The following is a 16,286-nucleotide window of genomic DNA, read 5'->3' on the forward strand; positions in this document are numbered from 1 at the left end:
CCTGTTACATCTAGCACAGCTGCAAGATGCTTTTGTAGCTGCCCTGTGTTGGTGTGCATAGGACTGCCCTTGATGTGCCCTCCCATCCTGTGTCACCAGCCCTGTGAACCACTGGTCTTAGGACAAACAGGTCCAGCATCTGGTTGAACTGAATTCAGTCTAGTATCTGAAGGACTGAAAATTTCAGACTGTGGTACCAAAATCTGACATAAGAACTTGCAGGATGCCACACAGGTGAAAGCATGGGCACCAGCCTCTAGCAGGTACCTAGCAGGTCAGCCCGTGGGGCCAGCAAACATCCTGCACAGGTGGAATGGGATTTCACTGCTTCTCCCATTGAATAACAGAACACTGTTCCAGATAACATTTTTCTAGCAGTGTGTGTGGCGGTCATGGAAATCTTTTCTGTTATCCAATATTACACACTTCATTGGGTATCTAGAATTTCCTATTCCTCCACACTTCCTTCTGTCTTCACCAAAGGAAAGAATCATCATCTCCCACTCTTGCAGTCCAGTGGATTCTTTTGGTGTCCTGTACTTCTGTGTCTTAAATCACATTTCCTTTCTCAAGACTACCTATTTTAAAATCTTCTCAAGGTAGTCGCTTTTATTTTTTTTCTTCCCCAGTTTCTTTTACTTTGTTATCTTCCACTTTTAGAGATTTAATATAATATGTGAGTTCTTTAATTTTTGCCTCATTCAGGAGGCAAAAAAGGCAACTGAAAACACAGAATCTGTTGGTGCTGGAGTAACAGTTTCAGGAACGTGTGGACTGGTGCAGTAGTTGACTCATTTTTTTGCCTAACTCACTACCCAGTACTCTTATAATCCAGGATATTAACTGCTTGATTGGAACAGCAGAATTGCAAGTGTGTAATTATTTGACAGGTTAGTGCTACTGCCTAGAATTAATATTAGTGACCCTCTGCTATTGAGGATAATGACAACTCTGTCCTGTTAATATTTCTTACCAAAAATGTCCTACTGCAAATGTATATAGTAAAATATACATTTTTAATACTAGTAAAAGCAAGCACAAGGTATTATCTACAGCTATTAAAAAACAGAACAGAGAACTGGGATGCATCAATTCTTGCAGTATTCTGCAACTCTTTCATAATGATCACTTTGCTAATTCTTATCACAATCCTGCTTAAGTTACCATTATGAAAATAATTTATTTTATATAGTTAACAGCTACATGTAACAAATAATGCAGAATATGTATGTATTGCTACTTGAGATGTTTGAAATGTTAAAATTTCAACAAAACCCAAAATAATGTGATTTTTAAAAATCATTTAATATGATGATTTCCCAAACTTTTTTGAGGAGAAACCAGGACCAAAAAGCCTCATATAATTGATTGATGAATGAAGAGGGTAAGATGAGAGAGAAGAGTAATAGTTATTTTCTTATATGTTTACAGCCATTTCACAGTCCTGTAGCTGTCCCTCCAGTACTCAATTTAAAGAGTGATGTATCAGATTTGTGCCATGCAGTAGGGATAATGTAAATTATCCTATTCTAGTCAAGTGATTGGCAGATTCTCACATGTTGCATCAAAATGACTGATAGCTTGTTTGTGGGACATCACTAACAATCTCCAAAATATGGGAACTGTGGAGGTCCATGTTCTGATCCTGAGACAGACATCAAAATTGTCACGTGCAGATGGAATAAATTGGGGAGAAAAGTGGGATAAGTCTACAAATTCTTTCTGGCTTTAAAAATGGGTGGAATCTGGCATTCTAGAGCTTTGTTTTTTGTATAGTTGGATGTTTCAACCTTGGCAGGTCCAAAACTGTTTCCCTTCAACACAATTATGCAATCCCATGGGATTTCACTGTTACATACAAAACCATGAGTAACTGTAGCACAGTACAGTTCCACAATGCATGCAACATCCTCCCCTTTCAACATGTACTTCAAAGGTTAGGATAAGGTAAAGCTGTATGAACTAGAATCCAGCTTTGCTGTTAAAATGGAACAAACAGCGTACTCAGGCTGGGATACTGAAATGAGTCTGTCTTTGCATCAAGATGTGAGATGCCGTCTGCCTCATCTCATGTCTCTAGAGAAGTGCCACACAGTGCCAGATGCCTGGCCTGCTACAAGGCCTGAGGCTACTACAAACATGGAGTGACCTTTCAGAAGAGCATTCAGAGGCTTTAAATGACAGATAAGATTTCAATCCAAGTACTATTTTCTCCTGTGCACTATGTTCTGTACTGCTTCTACACAAGATTTTTTTTCATGCTTGTTTGGAAACTGCTTCACTCATGAGTTGTATCTATTTATTGAATTTTCTTTTCCATTTGTACACAATTCAATTATTTCATTTTATAAATATGGTAATATGGAAGAGATAGCAAGTTTCTCATACAAATGGTTTACAGATATATTATGTTCCCAGAACTACCAACAGTAACACTGCTTTTTTAATGGCGTGTGAAGGAACTTAACAGAGTGTGCTGAAATAAAGGTGGCACATGATTAGACTACGTGACATAGCCATTATGCAGGTAATCTGTAAAAACACCATTTAACTCTGAAGAGGGAGAATAGTTTGGTGAAGTACTATTAATTAGACTATCAAAACAAACTAAATATAATGTAGAATAAAATTATAAATGATACAGTTAAGCTTCATCTCTCTCACCAATTGTAATACAAATATAAGTTCCATGGCAGATTTGAGAAAAGACAGACACAATATGTCTGTCTCGGTGACTGATGTGTCCACATTTCCTAATTTACATGGAAATGTATGTCTGTATAGCTAAAGCCAATGCCCAGTTTTATAAGCATAGGTATGAAGTGTCAGTATGTAGTCAATTTCTTAAAAAATTATCTTCAGCTTTTTTATATTGAAAGAAATTCCTCAATTTCACACAGATTAGTTCTTGCAAGTAGATGGTGCACAGTAATAAGGTCAAAGAAGGATCTGTGAATCAAAGATCCAGTGTCAGATATTATTACCCTTAAGCACATGTTGAACTGTTCTCATGTATTCTGTCTTCTCCCAACTCCCTACCTTGTCTGTACTAAATAAACTTGCAAAGGAAGTAAGTTGGTTTCTGTTGCTATTAATTCTTTTAGTAGAATACTGCTGCTCTTTGGGGCTTTACATTTTTCCTGATTACAGAATGATATTAGGAAGCATTAAGCATAAGAAGAACCACTTCTAACTGAAGCTATGAGATTTTTTTATATAACACGGCTCAGATAACCCTTCTTGTTTGTGTGTATTTGATTATAAATTGCCAATAAAAGTAACTTGATGAAGTTTTGTCAGATGATCTCCTTTCTTTTTGGTTCCTTGTGCCTTTGCCAGATCTGTAATTTAGTTTTTGCTTCTTCAAAGAGCTTTAGAAGAAGCTGAAATTTTCAATGACAGATCAAAAGATGAACTTTCCATCTCTTGTTGACCGTAAGTGGACATGCTCAGGGAGTCACCTTACACAGTCTACAGAACCACTTTTCTTATAATCTGGAATTGTGATTAAACTGTGCTGTAGTTAAAACCACAGTAAGTTAGATAGTCTAATTGCTGTTAATTTTTAAAGGAAAACATTAGAATGTACATAATTTTACTGAGATTGAAGATACTTTATTCTTTTCAGACAGTTCATCTTATATTACAAAAATCCTTAGAGATCATCTCGAACTCCAAAACCTGGTCCTTTGGGTGGTTCAGTCAGGGAAGTAAGGCCACCAGCTGGCTCACAAGAAAAACGTCCACTCCTGAAAAATGAAAGCAGTTTATTCATTGCTGATATTGATAAAAACTCAGATTCTGTTTAATCATTGGATAGAAGACAGTCAAAAATCTGACTTAAGGCTGAAGCCACTATTTTTTCTTTTGTCCTTCCCATTCAACCTTCAGAAAAAGTGTGATGTAGCTGTTAAAGTGAAAGGGTTCCAAATCCAAGTAGTGACAAAAAAATTCATAACTGAAATGCAAGCTAGGACCACTTGTTGTCTTTTATATTCATTTATAGTTGGCCAGGAAGCATCAAATTTTATCAATCACAGTTTCGTTATAGGTGGGTGCTTCCCTTTGTTTTTTTGAAACTGTGACTGTTTTAAGACTATTGTTCTTGTACTCAATACATCTTTATAGAAATAATAGGAATAAGTAACACCGAAGTCAAATTGATTTCCCCCTTGACACAAATGTAGGTGGGCTAACAAAGAACAGTGGGAAATAACAGATGAGAGAGTTCAGCAGTAACACCTTTCTCACTAACTTACAATCTTTGGGTTTTGTCAGAAATCAGAAAAACCAACACAACCAGCCAACCAACAGGAATTTGTTGGTTTAAATGATCTAGACAAAAATTCCAACAGGTGACATCATTCACCTATTAAGTACTAAGACAAATCAGAATTCATGTTTTCACATTCCATGCTCCTCTGGTCAGTCACCAAGAACATGCAAATTCTCAGTTCTTTCCAGTTTGTTTTGGCTTTGAATACATGCACTTCTGTTCAGTAAATTAATTAATGCTTTTTAGCTGTAGGCTGTGAACTCAAATCACTGGAAAAGTAATTTAGTTTCTCAGAAGAATCACCTTCGTGTAGGTGACCAATATCATATATATAATTTATAAACACAGGCAATTATATATTATAGTTTGTTATACATATAGCTTACCTTGGGCCTGGTTTGGGAACTTTGCCAGCCTTCAGCTCATCAATTATGTCTTCAATATCTTTGGGTGTCAAATCTTCCTGTTAAAAAAAAAAAAAGAAAGATTACTGACAAAACTGAGAGAATCACCAGTTATGCTAAATGCAGCACTTCAAATTTATCAGATCAGTGTGACCCTAGCACAGGTAATTTTGATCCTATCCATTAACACACATAGTGGCTTAAAGAATTTTCCTGCAGGAAAATTGAAAAGTCTACTGTCGTTTTAACGTTGAGACTCTATTTTGTGTGTAGTTGCAGAAATTATATTAAAACAAACAATGTTTGTGTTTTCAGCTTCCTGATAGTAGGGAGCTGGATCTCTGCCTACCCACTGCACACATGCCATGACACATAATGTGTGTCATGCAGAATGGTGTCGGCTGCAAGAAAAAGATTTTGGGTACAGTTCAAGACATCACTTCTTAAATTAGTGCATACTTTGCAACAGACTGCTTTAAAATGCTTTCAAAAGCTTATCAAATACCTATTTAAAAATTCCAGATTTACAAGCAGACCACAATCACAAAAATGCATCACTCCTCTTATATGATCAAGACAGTAACTGAAATGAAAAATACACTGATACACCTGATACAAATGAAGTGTTCTAGCAAGAGGCCAAAAAACTAAAAGATGCTGCAGGAAATGAGTTCTTCCTGTCAATAGGAATTGGAAAACTGCCCACAACTTCACAATCTGGAACAACTGGAAAATACAGGTAAGCCAGCAAAGAAGCTTAATCTTTTAAAAGGGAATGCAGTACTTACATAGTAATTGTCATTTATTTGTACCATTGGTGCATTTACACAAGCACCCAAACATTCCACTTCTATCAGCGTGAAGAGCTTATCAGATGTTGTTTCCCCAACTTTAATACCTAAACCAATAAATTAATTAGGCTTAGTAATGGTTATGAACAAGAGTAATAAAGCATGAATCTAAGTACTCCATGGACATTGCATTACTTGTAGTTGGACCTTAAAAGCATTTGCACAGTTAAGCCCCCTTAAATGAGTCAAAAATGTTTCCATTAAACAGAAGTTTCTAATGAACCATTAAGTCAATTTTCAGATACATTTTTGAGACCTTGTTTACAGGTATGAATCACCGAAAAATAACCATGAAATGACAGTTCTAAGAAACACAACAGATCTACTCAAGAACATTTTTAGTAATCACTACAATAAAATGGAGAAATAGGGACACATAGCTTTTGTGTGCTGATAGGAAATGCATTAATATACAATGTTGAATATTCTCAAATTAACCAACATCCAAACATTGTTAGCTACAAATTCATAAACAACTTTCAAGTTACACACAAAAGATGATTTACCAAACTGTACACATACTTAGCATCCATGGCATGTTACTGTTCTACTGCTAGAGATACAGACCTTCCCCAATATGCGAGTTAGTCCAAGTAACATCTCAGAATCTGAACTCTACAAAATACTTCCATGGAAGGAAGAATACTGAAAAGCAGTTTTCCTCCATTTACTAGTAGGAATGGGATGGAAATAGAGTTGTAAGTAAGGCCTGTCTCAGTAGAAACTACAGAATCATCCTTACTGCTTTGATTTCTCAAGCTGAGAGTTTCAGTTGAAATTAAGCTATCTATGCAGTAACGAGACATTTCATCTACATATGCCTTTTTGAGACAACAGAGTATATGAAATTACAGATGATTGGCAGCTGTTCTGCAGCTCTTATTACTGGTTCTTAGAAAAAGTTAACACAGCTTTTCATAGAAGGGGAAGAGTTGTCAGTTGCCGATCTTACCCTCTCTTCTCCCCATAACCACCCAAAAAGGAGGAAAAAAACCCAACCCAGACACAAAATCCCTGAGTACTCCTTACATCCCATGATGCACCATTCTAAATTGACTTCTTCCATGGAGAATTCATAAATTATGTTAACATCATGTTATCATCCAGAGGGACCTTGACAGGATAAAGAGGTGGGCCCATGTGAATCTTATAAAGCTGAACCAGGCCAGTTTTCCACTATATGAAGAATTTTACTTCAGTATCATGAAACAAAGGTAAAAAAGGATAAATAAATTACAAACTTGTATCATACCAAGTTTCTTCTTAATGGCTTCTAAAATGCTGTCAGAGTCTCGCAGCATGCACGGCGTGGTGGTGCAGACCTGAATGTGGTATTTCCCAACAGGTTTGCGATTGTACATGGTGTAGAAGGTTGCTACTTCATAGACTCTCATGGGAGGCATTTCTAAAACTTCAGCAACCTGTGACAGGCAAAAACATGCTACACTGAATTCTCAGAGGGCAGCAGTAAGGGCATTTAGCAAACCACTTCAGTGAAGTCACCTGTCCTGTTTGCAGTAACAGGTAAGCAGGAGGGTGCAGGTGGGTATCAAAGCACAAATGTATTTTATTCCAAGCGCCAAGACCGGACACATGAGTTCTCTGAGTGGCATCGTCCTGCTTGAGCACAAACTTGACTAAGCTGTGGATCAGCACAGTGAGGAGCTTGAGTCAGCTCCCCTCCAGGATCTCTTGTCAGACACAAGGGGATGCAAGGAGTCAGCTCTAGCTCACACTGCACTTGGGCTGTGTGAATGAACCAACCTGTACGAGCCTGCTCACACTAATCCATGGAAGCCTTTTGGTAAGGAATACCTTTAAGCTGGTACTGTGCTTATCTAATTCATACAGAGCAGGTCTCTCTCAGGTTCTGTGACACCAGGCTACATCTGCAGATTCCTGTCCCAGCTAGTAAGTAAGGATTGGAGCATGATCTCCATGGAGCCAGTTCTAGTGCAAGTATCCCTGATCTCATTAACATGGAACCCTGGCAAACTGCTCAAGTTGAGAACTGGCTCTGGTTTCAATAGTGTAACTGTTTTATGTTCCAGTTTCTCTAGCAGGCAAATAACAAATCATGGAAAATATCTGTTCACTTAAAAGCCTTAAGATCATTTTAAACATAGTATCAACCTGAAACTGAAATAAACTAATATACACTGCCAGCATTAATGGAGCTTTGAGGCTTTATGTCATGCTGTAGAAACTGTAGCAGACATAACTTACCTTTCTTTAAATGCTCATTTATGCTTTCAATCATTCCTCTAATGCTCACAATCCCCACCTTAAATTTAATTTAAAACTTTACATTTTAAAATTGATGGTATGCCAGATGGTAACACAAAGTACAACAGATTTATTCATATGAATATAAACCAATTTTTTTAGTTCTTGGTATTTGGTTACTGTCATGCAGCCTCTCACTTTGGAGCAGTGTAGTTGTTTGCCTGGTTATTTTGAAACAATTTTAATAATTAACCTGACAAGTCTTCTGGGCACTTGCTGTGAGGTGTTACTCAACACTCCTGACATCAACTACACTAACATTGCTCTGCAGAGTCCTTACAGATTTAGAGACTAAGTATAATCCAGGCAATGTGAAATGCCATTAATATGGGAGGAAGAAAACTCCACTGACATTACCTTTTTTTCTTCCCCCACATTCAGCAGTGAGCAAAATCAAGTCTCTGTTCCTAATTCTATGATCACTCTGGGAGAAGAGCCTATCTGATAGGTTTTATTTAATTTTTTATTTGTTCTGCCTGTAGTTTCTAATAATATTATATAAACAGAGCCCTAAGTTTTTCTGCATTAGTTTTCTCTTTTATTTTTAAAAATGTAGTCTCATAGGGAATTCTCCCAATTCTGTGCCACATGTAAATTTCCATGTTTAAGTAAGGTTTATTAATTAATGTTAATATTCTAGTAAGATATTGAAAGAAAACAATAAAATTAGGCTTGAAAGATAATAAAGTACTAAATACCTTGTTCATAGCTGATATGGGCAGCCATCCATGCTGTCTTTGGGCCAAATCCAGTACTGCCATGACAGCTGCAGACTTGTGTCCCTCTGGGTAGTTGTTAATGATCGCTTCTATTCGCTTGTTAAAGGCAAAGAAGGAAAACAAATCAGTACTGCTCTAAAGACAAAGTCTGTGTATTCAACTTTTTTTTGGTCTGCATACCTTTAGGTTATCAGGTGTGAACTCAAATGGAGTATCTGGATTGTTTTCAGGACTATCTCTATGCTTCAAGAAAAGAAGAAAAACGTGTAAAAATGGGTTGTTAGAAAAATATTCAGGACATATTTACTGTTGTAAAATACCTTCTTATTACACAGTTACGGTTGAGCTGCTTGAATAAAAACTACGTATTCCACATAAAAATAGAGTACCAAAGTGATTAAATATATTTGGGAAAGTTATCAAAAATATTGATAACTAGTTAATCACTCTTGAAAATCATTACCTATTCCCATTATTTCCTACTAAAGAAATTATTCACTGAGAAATACATGAAATTATATATTGAGAAAATGTATGGCATTGTTATCAAAATACATTTTCTTAACACTGTTAATACAGTTTGATAATTATGTTAAAATTTACAATAGGCAGATTAAGAATGCTCTGGTTAATACCCTAATAAGCAAGAGACTAAAACAACAGTTCATTTTTCCCTTTACCATGAAACATTAATTTTAAAAAAGCTGCACAATTCATCAAGAAATTTGTTGTAGAATTAAAACATCTGCACATTCAAACACATTATTAATCCATTTTAATATATTGTTTTGATTTGTAATGAATTTCAACATTTTCATTTTATATACAGTTCTGAATCAAAATGTAAGAAGCAGAATTCTGAATTAGTATTTCCAAAATAAGGTATTCTAGTAAGTTATTTTTAAGGTGGTCTTCTAGGGAAACATCAAATTTTAATTATTTCTTCTATAGTCAGAAAATACAAATTTGGAGGTCTTAAAAAAGTAACATTTTCCTGTAGCAAAATCTTAGTTCTGATGAAAATCCTTTTCCACCAGAAAATACTCCTGCACAGAATTTTTAGCTGTCTCTAAGCAGCTCATTTTGGTTTCTTTTAAACACCTATAGTTAAGTTTAATTCCAAACTTCATATGGTTTTCAAATTGAGAAAATTGCAAATCAAAGGGAAAGTTTGTGGGAAAATACAAGCTATACTTGAGGCTTGATGTTAAAAGTAATCCACAACTAGCCAATAATAAAAGCTTTAGAAGTGCATTTAGAACAAAGTAGCCCCCTCCATTGATTTCCACTTGCATCATTTCCTCCAGTAACCGAGGGTGATTTTGCAGTTGCCACACTACACTCCTTACTAAGCAGCAAAGGATTTAGTGAAAACCTTAGCATTGCCAAGACACCTGCATACTGAAGTGACGTTTGTATCATCAGTGAAGAACTTAGACCATGTGTGGTCCACAGCTATTCTCAGATTTAGAAATTTTAATATGGAAATATTGCAAGGGCAAATACTTCAATTACATCTGCTGGTCTGTCCAGGGATTACCTTTGCTTATCCTGTCTATATCCCAAAGCAGACAATATGACTGTCACCATCAGTTTGAAAGCACTGTGCCCTTACCACAGTTTCAAGTCCAATATAAAACTACCTTCGATAAATACTTCACCAAGGATGACTTTCCTATAAGAACAGGAATTATAGAAAGATGAATGATGCCCTTTGAACACACTAATATCTTATTTAGTGTTAATTTCTTGCTTGTTTTACAACATAAAAGAGCTTTTAGGAACACAATTCCCATTATTTCAGACTGACTCTTCCAGATAAAGGATTTGATGACTCATATTTAGTCTTGGTGAGTGTTTTCTACCAATTTTATTGGTAGAAAAAGAGTTAAAAAAGCTCTCAAAAATAAGCTGATGGAGAGAAAACTGACTGGAAATACTGGACAACTTTTATTAGTTTTCCCTTACAGACCTTTCCATGTCTTAGCTGTACAGATCAATTCCACAATTCATGGTATTTCCATAACTTAGCTTTTCCTTCTCAAATCTGCACGCCTATTTTGCTATTATTTTGCCTTCCGTAGCTATTTGATAGTTAACAATTGTACTTCATCTCAATTGCTTTTGCAAATAAATGTATTTGATTTATTAAAAATCCCCTCTTTGTCTGGAGCAGCTGTTCTTTTTGGTGTATCATCTCTAAATTGCTATCCTTAAATGCCCTACATGTGAAGAGGAATAATAAAGAGTTTATATTGGAAAATACAGGTGTAGCTGTAGCAAGGTTTCATGATATATGTAAAGGCTATAGCAGAGGCGAGCAATAAATAAAACATGCCACCTTTTATATTTTCCCTTTACAAAAAAGGGCTTCATCTAATTCTGGGCCATGGAGAGTGACAGTTTTCATCAAGAGCTTACACAGTTCTAGGACTCCTGAGCAGTTAGGAATTCATATGTTCTCTAGTCTTACATTTATCTGACAATGTGCCATTTATCTGAGACATGCATACACTGACATGCTCCTAAATGACATGGGTGCATTTCCATGTTTTTTCAGGATACAGATTCTCGAGAGCAAGATCAGAAATAAGAACACAGTATTGGAAAGAGTGTTATTTTAAATTACAGAGTGGTTGAAGTTGGAAGGAACCGCTGGAAGTCATGTGGGTCAAACTCCCCTGCTGAAGCAGGGACACCCAGAGCTGCTTGTCCAGGACTGTGTCCAGATGGCTTCTTCTCAATCTATCCAATAATGGAGACTCCACAAGCTTTCTGGGCAACCTGTGCCAGTGCTCTGTCACCCTCACAGTGAAAAAGTGTTTCCTGATGTTCTCTGAGGCCACTGCCTCTGGTCTTGTCACCTGGCACCACTGAAATGAGCCTGGCTCTGTTCTCTTTGCACTCTCCCCCTATGCAAGCCTTTTTCCAAGTCTCTTCTCATGCTCCCCAATTTCCCAAAGTCTTATGTGACGTTTTCATTCTGTTCATACATTGACTGTATCACATTTCTATTGCAGAACAGAGCCTATTTAAGTAGGAACACCTTCACTGCAAAGGCTACCCAAGCCACAGATGCCAGTGCACTCCCATGGAAGCCACTAAGGCTGCTGAATGGTCACCTCATATTCCTTTTGCTACACCGACCTGGGCCATTTTATTATTATGCTTTCTTCTTTCCCAGTGATCCATCTGTCTTTCCTGGCACAGAAAATTATTAAAGAGCACTGAAGAATTACAACAGAATAGTTAGAATAATTTAGTTTCCAGGTATACTGCAAAAACGTTGGCCTGAAACTTGACCTATGCCCTATGGCAAACACCAGTCCAAAGCACTCTAAACCAAAATGAGAGAACTGGGTGGTCTGCAGGGGCAATGTTTAGGGCAACAACCTGCTCAGAATCCATATCAAATCAGCACTGAAAAAACATGTATTACTTCTCCTTTAAGGGGAAAGTACCCTACATTCACTACTCCAACAGAACTCAAAATATAAACTCCTCTTACTTCAAGAATGGTAGAAGTGGTCTCAAACACAAGTATCTCACTGACCAACTTCACAAGTAACTAAAACTTGAATACAGCAATTCTTCAACCTTTTGTGCTGAACCCCCTGTGAAGCCCAATGACAAAGCCCACATCAGGGCTGTTGATGTGTTAAAGAAACTCGGTCTGTGTATTGAAAACAATAAAGTAGCAGAGCTAAATTTTAGCTGATAAGAAGGCTAAAATCAGGTAAAAGTCAAGTATAGATAATGCATGTTTCAATGAAGAAAGGTAATCATAATAAATGTCTCTGGAATCAGGCCTTCCCTAGGCATCAGAATGTAGAGATTTGGAGCATCACTCTTACATTCCTATGGGCAAACAATCTACCTAATTTTGTACTTGATATCCTCTCACTGGAAGTGTGATGTAGCTGCCTGTGATGGCACTTACTTTAATGATTGAGAGGAAGGCTCTTTCTGGGTGTTTCAGAATACCAAGGCATTTCAGCAGAAGTTCTCTTATTTATTTCTCTGTGTTTCTGTTAACATGTAACGTGTTTGCAAAGGGAAGCACAGGCATGCCAATCAGAAATGCCTTTTAATACTAGATTTTGTGATAACCAGGTCCCTTGCTAGCCTGTCCTCTGCTGTTACAACACAAATACACTGCATGCATTTACCTTCCTCATGTACAGATGAAAAGTGCAAGAAGCAGCAGCAATAAGCTTTGTAAAACAAACCCATGACATTTGTGTGTAAACTGACATACTAAGAAGACCACCACAGCAGGTCTGAGTTACTCCCATTAGTCCTGCACGAGCAGTTTTTAAACAAACTTTTGATACTTCTGCTTATAATTAAAAACCAACCAAACAAACAAAACCTTAAAAAGTTTTTCCTCAACAGAAATCCAGGGGGAGTCCAATTTTCTGATTGTACATGAACACCTGGTGTTGATGAAAAGAATGCCTTTGTCTCAAACCAGCAGGACAAGTTTCCCTTGAAATCTCCCACTTTAGGTACCATCTGGAATTAGTTAGGGCAAACACACACATATAGTGACATCCAACTGTCTTCCTCCCATTACCTTTTACTTCAGAGAAGAAAAATTATTACCTTATTAGAAAACAACAACTGAGGAAAAAAACAAGGAAAAACCAAGTTCTTATGCTCCTTTAGCAAAAATTCTGCTGCGGAATAAGTCATCAAAGATGCTATTAAATAAACATCTGCAAAGCACTCAGCTTTTCTACTTGCCTTTCTCTGTTATCAGGCTCCTCCCTGCAGCAAATAATTTAAAAAATTACATAAATCTTGAATTTACAAAGCTATCTAGCTTCATATGTCAGACATAACAGCCATTAGGGTGCCAAAGACATCTTTTGCCTGTCTTCACCAACCTCCAACTATACTTGAAGTTTCCTAAATTGCCAGACTACAGCATTTCCTCTATTCCTTGAACACCAGCTCTCACCCTGTAAATCACCAGTTCCTGCTCAGATTTCTGGAAAATTACACAAAGCATATACTGAGATCCTATTAACTTCATTTTATGATTAAAGCTGTAGAGACAGCTGCAGAAAGGAAATAACAACAACGTGTCCAAAAATCCTGAGCACCTGTTTTCAACAGAGGTCAGTCAACTCTCTAGTAAAGGGCTGATTTTTACCATGTTTTGAGAAAATGCCAAATTATTCAGCTGTTAAACTGCAGACCAGCTAAAGCTCTGAATGAAGCAGAATGGCACAAAATACACACTCTCTTGAGATGCTTCAAGTTCTCTTCAGAAGTAGACAGACAATACAACTGCTTCACACACTTAAATTCAAGGGCTTTTTAGTTTTTTCAATTGCTACTACTGTTTATGCTTTTTATGACAGTGCTTAATGGCCTCAATTACAACTCATTGTATGACCTGCTGTATCACACAGAACATGAACAAGAACTGTACTTTTCAACTCCTGTAAACACAGCTAGGACCTGAGCCCACGGGTAATTCTGCACCAAATTTCAGAAAGCAAGAAACTGCACCTTTAAAAAGTTTAATGAGATTCAATTACAAACTCAACTAAAACAAATAAAGGAAACGAGAACTGGTTTATAATTAAATAAAGTTTAAGCAAAGTCTCATCTGCAATCACATACAAATTATGGAGCATTTTCACTATATAAGGCAAGAAACACAAGAGACAAAAACTAAAATAAAAATTATGGAGCATTTTCACTATATAAGACAAGAAACGCAAGAGACAAAAACTAAAATAAAACTCCATTACAAATCTAATAGAAGGCTCTATAGAAAAAAAAACCCTCTTTGTAAATGCCAGTAGGTTTCTATAGCAAAGTTCTGCCCATCAGAAGCTTTTAGGAAGATTTGAAGAAGCACATGCCAGACTCTTCTGACCCATCCCCCTTAGAGTAAAGCAGATTATTTACCACAAATAAGGCTCCAGTGGCATTGCGCTCTGCTGTCCCGTGCAAGTATCGGATCTGTCTTGCCTACAAGTAAAGGACAGGGTTAATAATGCACATACTGCCAGTGGCTGCTTTCAGAACCAGTCTGATTGCCATTCTAACTGTAAGCCATTAATTTTACTGCCATCACTAATAATTTACAATAAGTCAAGAAGAGATTATTAAGGGCTCTCCTGTACTATTAGGAGAGCAAATCTCTCGACTCCCGCCTTGACCAGTTGAAACAATGTAGAAATTAAAGGATTTAACTCTGCTAGTGCTTAATTAAAGTGCCTTGAACACAAATTCTCATCCAACATTTCATGAAGAATTTCCCAATTTCTGACTTTACACGTTATCTGCTATAATGTTTGCAAAAACCACCACTGCTACTGAAATTCTTCTCCAGTAAGCAGTTGCTACTGAAGTTCTTCTCCAGTAATCATTTGCATGCTTCTTCAGCTTTAATCGAACCAAACGCTGAGAACTGGCACAGGAGGGCAAATGTAAACACAAACCTGAAGAATGAACAGAACACAGACCCATAGGCAAGTTCTGTTCAACTATTCTCTGTACTCTCTAACATGCCAGAACAGATCAAGATTTCTAGATTCTGGCCGGTATTAGTAAGATTTGATAATTTTACCGCAAGTATTTATCCTATTAAAAATTAATTTTATATGAAAATTACGTGTATTTTAATCCTTGATTCTTGAGCAATTCTGAGCTTTCTTAAAGTAGAATCACAGAATGCTTTAGGGTGGAAGGGACCTAAAGATCATGTCGTTCCATGGGCGGGGACACCTTCCACTGGACCAGGCTGCTCAGAGTCCCATCCAAGCTGGCCCCGAACGCTCCCAGGGATGGGAGAGGTCATATGACAGGGAAAGGCTGCAGCCATCCCGTGACATTACACTGCGTGAGCCGCTGCTAGAAACACTGAGCTGACCCGGCCGTCTTTGCACAAGAGCCGGCACTGCGGGTCCGCGGTCCACGGACTCGGATTCCAGGCACCGCCCTACCCGCAGGCCCCGTCCCCCACGCCCCGCCGCGGCCTCCCCGCTGTCCCGCGGCCTCTCCCGCTCCGGGCCGGCGGTGGCAGGGAGCCCTTACCGAGCGTGCGGCCGCGGCGCGCAGAACAGCGCACAGGAGCATGGCGGCGGCGGCAGCAACGCCGATCCCCGCTCCTGCTGCTCCTCCTTGTCCCGATCCCTCTCCTTGAGGCCCGGGCTCGCCCTCCGCCGAGCCGTGCCAAGGAGACCCGCAGCGCGCATGCGCCGGGGCGCGCCCGCAGCGCGCGTGCCCGCTTGGGAGCGAGGGCTGTCCGGGCCCGCGGGGATCCCGGCCCGCCAGGGAACGCGGCCTCAGGGCTGCCGTGGGGTGTCCGCGGGAGTTTCAGCCTCTCGTGGCACGCACCAGCGTGGAGAAAACAGATTCCTTCGGAAACAAGGGCTGGTAACAGCGGGAAAAGGGCAGGAAACTAGAGAGGGTTTCTTTCAGCCCTGTGTTTCCCACCTTCCTACCCACTTGTTTGGGCTGCTCGCACCTATGTTTTGTCCTCCTTTAGGAGAAACAATAAACATTGATGGTCTTTTTGGCCTCTGATAAGCGTTCTCGTATGACACCATAATCGAGTTAATACAGTACAAATGCTGGAACTGAGGATCACAGAATCACAGAATGGTTTGGGTTGGAAGGGAACTTAAACATCATCTAGTTCCAATCCCTGCCATGGGCAGGGACATTGCCCACTAGGCCAGGCTGCTCAGATCCCCATGCAGCCTGGGCTGGAACACTGCTGGGAATG

General features: G+C 38.5%; 1 protein-coding gene and 1 long non-coding RNA gene across 2 annotated transcripts; one reads left to right on the forward strand and one right to left on the reverse strand.

Moving 5' to 3' along the window:
* Positions 1-3,590: 3,590 nt before the first annotated feature.
* NDUFV2 (NADH:ubiquinone oxidoreductase core subunit V2) lies at positions 3,591-15,771 on the reverse strand. The gene is made up of 8 exons (XM_071417257.1): positions 15,593-15,771; positions 14,462-14,524; positions 8,717-8,779; positions 8,516-8,632; positions 6,784-6,952; positions 5,469-5,578; positions 4,663-4,739; positions 3,591-3,749 (listed from the first exon to the last, which is right to left on the reverse strand). Exons 1-8 carry the CDS (start codon positions 15,632-15,634, stop codon positions 3,656-3,658), a joined length of 735 nt encoding a protein of 244 aa, XP_071273358.1. The 5' UTR covers positions 15,635-15,771; the 3' UTR covers positions 3,591-3,655.
* On the forward strand, positions 4,733-10,708 carry LOC139584913 (uncharacterized). Its single transcript, XR_011676868.1, has 2 exons — positions 4,733-5,419; positions 10,507-10,708. It is a non-coding gene; the product is annotated as an uncharacterized lncRNA (long non-coding RNA).
* Positions 15,772-16,286: the final 515 nt, after the last annotated feature.

Source organism: Agelaius tricolor, unplaced genomic scaffold (assembly GCF_023055355.1).
Source record: "Agelaius tricolor isolate 1412-34295 unplaced genomic scaffold, bAgeTri1.0.p SCAF_2, whole genome shotgun sequence".
NCBI lineage: Eukaryota > Metazoa > Chordata > Aves > Passeriformes > Icteridae > Agelaius > Agelaius tricolor.

Coding starts and splice junctions, on each gene's coding strand:
- NDUFV2 (XM_071417257.1), bottom strand. CDS start 15,634: ATGCTCCTGTGCGCTGTTCTGCGCGCCGCGGCCGCACGCTCG. Junction 8,633..8,716: donor TCACACCTGATAACCTAAAG/GTATGCAGACCA, acceptor GCCTTTAACAAG/CGAATAGAAGCGATCATTAA. Junction 4,740..5,468: donor AAATAAATGACAATTACTAT/GTAAGTACTGCA, acceptor TTTTTTTAACAG/GAAGATTTGACACCCAAAGA.